The 8991-nt window shown below is 35.0% G+C and overlaps 2 protein-coding genes across 3 annotated transcripts; one reads left to right on the top strand and one right to left on the bottom strand.

The window, feature by feature from the left end:
- Positions 1-489: 489 nt before the first annotated feature.
- Positions 490-3080, top strand: LOC112465421 (transcription termination factor, mitochondrial). 2 transcript variants are annotated; one of them, XM_025032956.1, is made up of 6 exons: positions 490-529; positions 772-1404; positions 1681-1777; positions 1876-2029; positions 2222-2551; positions 2644-3080. In XM_025032956.1, the coding sequence occupies exons 2-6, from the start codon at positions 823-825 to the stop codon at positions 3014-3016; spliced, it is 1536 nt and encodes a 511-aa protein (XP_024888724.1). In that variant the 5' UTR covers positions 490-529; positions 772-822; the 3' UTR covers positions 3017-3080. The 2 variants fall into 2 exon arrangements, 1 of the variants encoding a protein (XP_024888724.1); XR_003042013.1 differs by having other exon boundaries at positions 496-1404; positions 2222-2357; positions 2461-2551; positions 2644-2735.
- A 76-nt stretch (positions 3081-3156) lies between these two features.
- Positions 3157-6658, bottom strand: LOC112465422 (putative ATP-dependent RNA helicase TDRD12). The gene is made up of 3 exons (XM_025032957.1): positions 4500-6658; positions 4107-4286; positions 3157-4032 (listed from the first exon to the last, which is right to left on the bottom strand). Exons 1-3 carry the CDS (start codon positions 4662-4664, stop codon positions 3811-3813), a joined length of 567 nt encoding a protein of 188 aa, XP_024888725.1. The 5' UTR covers positions 4665-6658; the 3' UTR covers positions 3157-3810.
- Between the last annotated feature and the right edge of the window lie 2333 nt (positions 6659-8991).

Here is an 8991-nt window from a genome sequence, read left to right as displayed (position 1 = left end):
TTTTTAATTAATTATATTTGCAATCTTTATATTTATAAATTTCAAAAAAAAAATATATATATAATATTTATTTATTTATTTATTTATAAATATAAAAATTAAAATTTGTAAATGTAAATGTAACGTATAGCGCATCGTCGATTTGCCAACTCGAGACTCGGCGTGACTCGGCGAGACGCGAGGAGCGATACCCGAAATGCATGGCATCGTGGCATAGCCAGCGTTGGCCAGCGTGTGCTAAGCAGCTACGTCACAGCTCAAGCCAGCTCAAGCGAGAAAGAGACAGCAGATCGTATGTCTGCCCTTCTCTCCCCGCTCGAAACTTGCCAGTGTCGAGTCAGCCGACTGGCATATCCCCTCCATCTGAGTAGTTCGGACACAAACCATAGCACGGACACGAACCATGTGTGTACCGTTAACCGAGCGTAACGACGTAGTTGACGTCCACTTTCTCAGGCGGCGCGTCAGTATACGTCCGCTGGAACGGAATGATCCCGGTGGCCGCTCTCAGGTTTCTCTCTGGCATGTGGTATGCGCAAATTAAATTAATTGCTAAATTACGAACTATATCAATCTGTCTAAATTCACTCGCGAATACATGTTACGCATGATTCACTGTAATATTTCTAAAAAGAGCAAGATACTCCGTTTCTTCGATATGCATAGGTTATGAGTGCATAACAAAAAATTATGATTAACAAAAGTATTAAGATTAACAAATGCGATAGTAAACGTTCTGTAATATTTTCTACGAAAAATATTCAATGACAGGGCATCTTATGATAAAGACGAGGTACACAAAGTATTTTAAGACAGAAGATTATGGCTAGGCAACTGATGCAACGGATGAGTCTTTTGCTGAAACCTCAGCCTCACAAGCCACAGGTTTTGAAACCGGCTCTGTCATGTTATGTGAATTCGCTCTTCATCAAGTCTGTTGCGCAAAGTAGAATGTTCTGCAAGCATGTGGACATAGTGGATCACACCTGCAAGATATCGAACTACGATGAATATCTCATGAACTACAAACCTGTTCAACGGATCTTGAAGAATACCCTCGTGGAGATCCTTGGTATATCAAGAATGGAAATTAACAAAATTGTCGAGGACTATCCGCAGCTAAAAAAGAGATCCAGGGCGAATATTCTGAATAATTATTACAATCTGATAGAGGCTGGGATGCAAAAAAGTACTATCATAAACAATGTCTGGTTGCTGGCGCATGAAAACAATAAACTCATTGATAAGCTTGATTGTCTTAAAGTTCTTAATATGGACAATAACCAGCTTGTACCATGGCTATGCTTGACTCAGGAGGAATTAGCAAATTATGTACTTTATACTCAACAGGATATGGATTCTTATACATATAACAGAATGGAATATCTTTCTCATAAATTAGAGGTACAAATAAAACTAATATAAGAGATATTGGGTTGTCAATTATGATTATATACAAATTGCATAATATTCTTAGTAAATAATATGTTGTAAATTGTTTTTGAGACATTCTATAGAAGATAATTCTTCCTTGTAAGAAAACTAACATTTCTTAAAATATAGAAGATAAAAGTTTGGTCATTTGTAGGGAAAAAACTTGAATTAAAATAGAATTTGTTGGATAATAATATATTATGTTTTATGTTATAATATATGCTATAAAATTGTATTTCTTTCCAGTGCAGCATACAACGGTTATGTGAAGTAACAGTACTGAATTCATTCTTAATGAAAATTCCAGTTTCCTCTATAGATAAGAAGTTGAACATATTGCATGGTAAGTTAATGTGTGATTAAATAATAAGCATATATATTTGAAATTAATAAAATATCTGTAAAAAAGACTAATTTTAAGTAATCTCTTTGCTTTTGCAGAATATAATGTAAGCAATAACGATATACTAAAAGATGTATGGGTACTTCGATATAGCGAAAATCATATACGTCACAGATGCGAGTTGTATAAAGATACAGGACAGTTAAAGATAAAAACGTGGGCTATACGATGTCCGCTTAAAGTTATATCAAGGTAGATTTGATAATAAAATAAGATATAAAAAATTCTTATTTATAATTTTCCATTATATTTTGTTATGATATTCCTATCTTTATTTATTCTTTTATTTAAATAAAATTTAAAAAATTTGCATGAACATACTGATATGCAAAATAAATGGAGTATTTAAAAATAGAGTACAAAATATTATTTGTTCACGTATAGGGCCATTCAAAAGAATAAGGTAGAACGTAGCTTAATGCAACAATGTGAAAATGTTAGCGAATATTTGCAAAATAAATTGAAGGTTGACGAAGAAACACTCAATTCGGCTGCCAAGAAAATGCCAGGTGTTTTTCGGGTAAATATAGCGAAATTGGATCAGTTAATCAATATACTTCATCAGAATGGAATTACTAGCGATGAAATATTACGGCATGCACGAGTCTTCTATTTCAATATAGAAACTGTGCAGAATCGAATTGAGATGTTAAAGAAGGAAGGTCTTCTTCCAAATCTTGCAGTGTTAACACAAGCTGAGCGAGTGTTTGAACAGTATGTAGAAATTATAAAAACAATAAATATATAGAAACTTAGTGTATTAATATAAAAATAATTCAATTATTCTCTTTTTATTTTGTATACAGCCATATAGAGATGAGTAACCTACGGCGGAAACTGTTGCAAGAACACGGAAGTGTTGAAAATTTCTTACTCGATCAATTAGATGTGGACAAAAAGCTCCTTGAAGAAGTAATTACAAAACATCCGTCTATCTTACGAGTAAAGTTTAAAAAAGTAATTGAATTGATCGATGTACTGCGACAAAATGGTATAACGGGTAACGACATAATAACACATCCAAGAGTTTTTTACTTTAATACTGAAACACTGCGTAAGCGAATTCAAATACTAAAAGAAGCCGGTATACCGCTAAGAATCAGTTTAATACTGCGTAATCGAAGAACATTAGATCGATATAAACTCAGATCACAAAATTCAAAGAACATTAATACATAAAAATTAATGTTTAGTATTTCTTCAATATTAACTATTTTTATAATGTACAAACTTGCAAAAAACAAATATGTCTATATGTATATATATAAAATTTCAACTACACAGCTAATATGAAATAAAAAGAATGAGAGAAAATCTGTTTACCTATGTTATTAATACAAACTCCGAATATATCGAATAAAGTGCGATTAATCATTGTTTATATCAATAATAGCATTTTTGTGTTTTGGATATACTTCACATATCCAAAGGTAGTACTCGAGTTCAGTTATTTCTTACATTCATTATTTGTGATCAATTTAAAGATTAAAACAGATAGTTTTGCATCCATTTTTTGAATTAATACTTATTTTCATGCACACTTGATACTTTATTTTTATTCACATTTATTCAGTTTTAATTAATACACAGCAGTCTCAAAAAATTTATCCTCAACTGTGGATGTAAAATCCCTGGAATTCCTATTTATTTTGATCAATATTTCTTTTTTTTCTAAAGAAATATAATTTGATTCTACATACAATACTGAAAAATATAAGAAAATAGAACAGCATGTACGCATACAGAGAGAATGGAGAACAATTATATTTATTTTCCTTTATTTTTCATATCTAAAAGTTTATACCTAAAAGGAATCCCTAGAGCTCTACATCCACCAGTATGCAATGTTCGCAGTTAAAGAAATACAAAACAGACGAAAATATTGTATCAATCTTTTCCTATAAATATACGTTAAGAAAACGATTGACTTCCCGAAATCACCCAATTTTTACAAATGATAGTAAAAGTCTGCTTCATTTATGTGCAGCACTTATGTCGTGACCATTGATTTCTGTCAACCCGCAGTTTCTGCAAAGTTTCAACAGGCTCGATAAATGATTGTTGTTCCAAACTGCAAAATTCCCTGAGAATAGTTCCTTTTTTAAAGAAGATCCTATCAAGTCGGGGTGACCAATTAACTTCGTTCCAATTTTCAAATCGTCTAACCATATTGTATTTCCAAGATAAAGGCAAATCTGCGAATAATTCATTCATCATATATTTTCTTTCTCTCGTATATTTTTCTCTTACTAATCTGACAAACTCTTACTTTCCCAATAATATAAGACCTTCCATCAAAATTTTCTGCGAACCACTTGTGCACCTGTTCGTTAGTACATTGATTCCACATATATTCCTCGTCCCATGGTACTACATCAGCTAAAAATATTTCGACAACATGCGTTGGAAGATTTAATAATTCCTCTGGGATGTGCATTAATTTACGTACCTAAAATATCAAAAAATTCGTTTATACCAAGAAATAACATCCAAAAAATCATTATAAATAACATACTTAGATCTACATAATCATATTTCATATTTAATATAAAACGTGATCATTTATATTATTTTTTGAGAAATATTCATGTTATTGAAAGAAAATGTTGAATGCAAAACTCGAACATAATATTAAATAATATATAATAATATATAATCTTACATCAATATATTCGTGTATAATACCACTATCGATACATCTCACATCTACGAATTTTTCATCTGAATAATTTCTGTCATATCTGACGCGTCTAATCTGTACTCGTTTAAACGTGTCAATAGTTACCTCCAAAACGCAAATATCACCTACATTTGTCGAGGTACACATTTTCCTATAATTAAATATACATATACAATAATTGTAAATGGAACAGGACTAATGTGATATACAATCAATTAAAGAAAAAAACGTCATTTACGGTCCAGACTGGATCTTGGTAGGCTAATGATAATAATTGTTCTAATGATACTGTGCAGATGAGTTGTAGTCACTAACGCTAAACAGCGGATTCACGTTCTGGAGATCCGGGTTCAATCCCAGGCAGGTATCACAAATCCTGCGGGGGTTTTTCTCGGGGATCTGGGGCGGGAATCTGGTGGAAGGCGGCGGTGGCTACCGGGTGCACGTGTCCTCGGAATTTTCGGGGCACGTCACCAAGTCGAACCTCCCTCCCAATGGGGAACTCACCCTACACGACCACCGCTTTTCCAGGTGGATGTGTGGAGGAAAGAGGGGGTATCGGCGATGCCGTGTGAGGTTGCTAGATCCTCCATCGGGCGTCTCCCCAGGTGGCGGATCGGGGAATGCCTCCCAGATATGGGTGGGTACCGAGGAAATACTCGGGGCGGACCAAAATCTAGCACTGATGAAAGGCAGCAGTTTCATCAGAATCAGGCTGTAGCGCGTGAGCGGTAGAGTACTGAACACCGGAAGGCGTCTAGCAACAGTGAGCGAACCCGGCTCTGCACTGCGGTATAGAAAAGGAACGGAACCCTTACTACACTATTTCTTCCAAAACATCTTAATGGCTGACGAAAACAAGACTATGTTGGCCATTTGGATCGCCAACCTTCGAAAGGAGACGGCGTCATAAGAAGAAGAATGATATTGTGTGAATTTTGTATACTTTTTCCAAACTAAGAAAATTGCGCCGACTTTTTGTCGGTCTTTAAAACACAGTTCTTTGTTGGAACAGTAAATCCACATTAATCGATAATCGATTTAAATTTTGATGCTAATAAGTATCCTTATTAAGTCACTGTAAAGAATTTATTGTAAAAAATATCACCCCAATTAGGGTTCGAACCTGGACCTCCCCATTTCGTAATAAGAAAACTGCGCGCTGATTTTTTATCGATCTTTAAAACACAGTCCTTTTGGATATACAAGGTATTTCTAAGATCTGACCCAGCCTCCTGGATTTCGAAAACGGCTTTAGATATAGAAAAACGCTGAAACACGCGTTCGATTATTTGAATTAGGGACTGCTTATTTTATTCAAAAAAAAATTTTTTAGCCCCCAAGGAGGCGGGAACGTGCAAATAACAAATTTTAAATAGGAAGGGGGTCAAATTGTAGCTCGTTTTAAAGGTCCAGTAAAAATTTTTTTTTGTGAAAACCGCAGGTCGCTACAACCACCCTATCAAAAGTTATGGGGGGAGGGTCAAGGTTACAAAAGAGCCTTTCTCGATTTTTTTACTCATGCTAAAAGAAACGAACTTTGCGGCAAAATGTTCCTCTTAGTGAATACTATCAAAGGCATTCTTTGGATTTTATTTTAAGATTTCTAAGAGATTCTGGGGGCTCTAATTAGAGGTTCCGGTCTCCTTCCCAATAAAAATTTTTTACTTGCACCTCCACCCCCTCCAGAAGGCTAAGAGATTTTTTTAGCATAAAATAAGCAGCCCCTCCAAATAATCGAACATGTTTCAACGTTTTTCCATATCTAAAATCGTTTTCGAGATCCAGGGATCTAGGTCAGGGACTTTAAAAATACCCTGTATATACAGGGTCTTATTTTAATCAACGCACTTGAATTTCTCCGAAACCGATACGAGATATCAAATTACTGTTTTACAAGGTTGTATGGTATCAAGGGAAGACATATTTGATAAAAGAAATTTAACCTTGAGTAGAAGCGTTATGAACAAATAAAGATCTATTTCAATGTTTAAATGGCAACATAATTTTTTAAACACCTACGTTTGTAGCCCTTCTCATCACGAGCTCAACGCGCTATGACTCAAGGTCGTCAAAAATCAAATAACCAAATATACGAGCTTACAATATTATTATACAATACATTGCCTTTGTGCATATTTGAACTGCCGTTCCTAGCTACGAATAATAATATTAATTTTGGTAATTGTATAGACGGAGGGGATCACCTTGGATGACCTTGATATTTTAGTATGTTGTCAAGGTCACCCTCCTGAGTGACCTTCGGCCTAAGTCGTCTACAGACGATTCCGAGTCTCGACATCGAACTCGCGAAACTCATGTTCGACCGTTAGACGCCGTGCCGTCGTAAGCGGTGAGATCCCGACGACGGGCAGAGGCGCCGTACGGCAAACCGGGCTCGTGCGACGACCGGCCCGCGAGGACCGGCCGCCTAGTAAGTGTGTCACATTGTTTTGAGCCTTTCGACTCACGAGACTCCTAGAGATATCATTGCCACCTTTGACTAGAGAGGATACGGCCTTAGAGGCGTTCAGGCATAATCCCACGGATGGTAGCTTCGCACCACCGGCCGCTCGACCGAGTGCGTGAACCAAATGTCCGAACCTGCGGTCCTCTCGACCTGAGTAAGACATAGGTAAGTTGACGCGCTTTAAACACTTAAACTTCTGAAGGTCACTCGGGGTCATGACCTTGAAAACATATGTCAAGGTCAAGGTCATCTGAGAGTGGCCCCTATTACTGCATAATTACCGCTGCATATTATTTATGCCTTCCAATATTCAAAATAGCTGCTATATTTTCCAAACTTTTTTTGTTAATAACTTTCTAACGAATAACGAGCGCGGGCTGAAAACTTCTGAAGGTCACTCAGAAGGGTGACCTTGACAACATACTAAAATATCAATATCATCCAAGGTGATCCCCCATCTATACAATTACCTTAATTTTTACATTTGCAATTTTGTAAAATTGAATGCGTCTACAAAATGCAAATTTTTTAAAATAATTTTTTGTTTTTTTTACAACAAAATCGATTTCTTTCATTATTCTAAGTATAAAAGTATCAAGGTCATCAAAAAGTGAATACTTTATGATATTTCATATTTATAGTAAAAATATTGACAAAATTTGAAACAGCAGAAAATTCTTAACGAAAGAGAGCTTTATTATAGTGTTTTAAAAACGTCTCAATAAAAACTACAAAAATACGCAATAAAAAATGGGGAGTTCCATTTAAGAAAACATCGATTATATTGACCTAGCCTTGAAAAGGTTACTCAAGGTCAATTCCATATTTTATAGCATATAGCCCCCTTCAAACCATGCAACTTTTGTCTGAAACATTATTCCGTATCTTCCATATTTTTTAAAATATTTTGCCTGGGGAAATTAAAATAAAACACCCTATATATTTTTTAAATTAAGGGGATCCTAAAGACGTTTGTATTACCGACCGAATTCTATATCTGTCCTTGTATAGATAATGATGATAGACAAGGATAGACATGGTTATAGGTTATAATTTCTTCGAAGCTCTCATTTTTATTCCAGGCTTTCAATCTCAATTTCAAAGGTACGTTATTGTTTGTGCACGTCTTCTGAAGGGTGGGAACACTTCATTTCGTACATATTACTTATACAACTGTTTATATTAGAAAATGAGGTAACAACATTTTTAATTTTTTTCAATTATTACTAATTATTTTACATTCCCACCCTTCATTAGTACCTATACTTTACTCCTGTAAAAGGATTTTGCGATCTATAAAGCCGTTTCAAAATTAGACCTTTGACTGTAATTGTCGGTAATTGAGTCACTTTAGCATCCCCTTAAGGGGATCCTATAGTGGCAGTCGTTACCGACATTTAGTTATATGCATTAAACTTTTAATTGGCTTTACGGAATTGCAAAATTCTTTTACAGAATTAAAGTACACACAAAAATGTAGAGCACTCAGGTCAATTTTACACCAAAAACGAAAAAAAATTAAAAATTTGGGCACATAGAGCTGACGACGATACTTGCTTAATACAAAAATACTGCAGTTTATATATACAAAATGAGATACAAACGCCCTAGGGAAAACATTTAAGAACAATATCGTGCAATTAGAACTAAGCCTAGAAAAAAAGTTTAGTGTATCTAACTTTTATATGTGCAAAAACACATACAGGTTGATAGGATAAACAGTATTGCGTGTAGCGAGATGGCGCAGCAATCGGACAAGGACAGATATAGTTAGACAAGGACAGATAGATATATAAGATAAGGCGATTTTTGGAGATTGTTTGGTATGGTTTGGTACATGCATATACCAAAGTTGCTATCGGTGGTTGCTATTGGTTCTGGTGCAGTTTAGTACCCTTTGGTTGCTTATACCAGAGTCACGCCAAAAATCGCCTATAGAAAACAGGATTAAAAATGTTAACATTATCGACATCGAGAGAAGAAGTTCGGCCTTCGCTATAGGAT

The sequence above is a fragment of the Temnothorax curvispinosus genome, unplaced genomic scaffold, assembly GCF_003070985.1.
Source record: "Temnothorax curvispinosus isolate PA1 unplaced genomic scaffold, ASM307098v1 QBEX01015175.1, whole genome shotgun sequence".
Lineage (NCBI taxonomy): Eukaryota > Metazoa > Arthropoda > Insecta > Hymenoptera > Formicidae > Temnothorax > Temnothorax curvispinosus.
The sequence above is the reverse complement of the archived record's forward strand: the minus strand, read 5'-3'. Positions and strand labels throughout refer to the sequence as shown.

Excerpts from the sequence above, each read along its gene's own strand:
- LOC112465421 (XM_025032956.1), top strand. The coding sequence starts at position 823 with ATGGCTAGGCAACTGATGCAACGGATGAGTCTTTTGCTGAAACCTCAG. Across the intron at positions 1,778-1,875 it reads GAAGTTGAACATATTGCATG|AATATAATGTAAGCAATAAC; the intron begins GTAAGTTAATGT and ends TTGCTTTTGCAG. Across the intron at positions 2,552-2,643 it reads GCTGAGCGAGTGTTTGAACA|CCATATAGAGATGAGTAACC; the intron begins GTATGTAGAAAT and ends TTTTGTATACAG.
- LOC112465422 (XM_025032957.1), bottom strand. The coding sequence starts at position 4,664 with ATGTGTACCTCGACAAATGTAGGTGATATTTGCGTTTTGGAGGTAACT. Across the intron at positions 4,287-4,499 it reads TTATACACGAATATATTGAT|GTACGTAAATTAATGCACAT; the intron begins GTAAGATTATAT and ends TTGATATTTTAG. Across the intron at positions 4,033-4,106 it reads GGTCTTATATTATTGGGAAA|ATTTGCCTTTATCTTGGAAA; the intron begins GTAAGAGTTTGT and ends AATTATTCGCAG.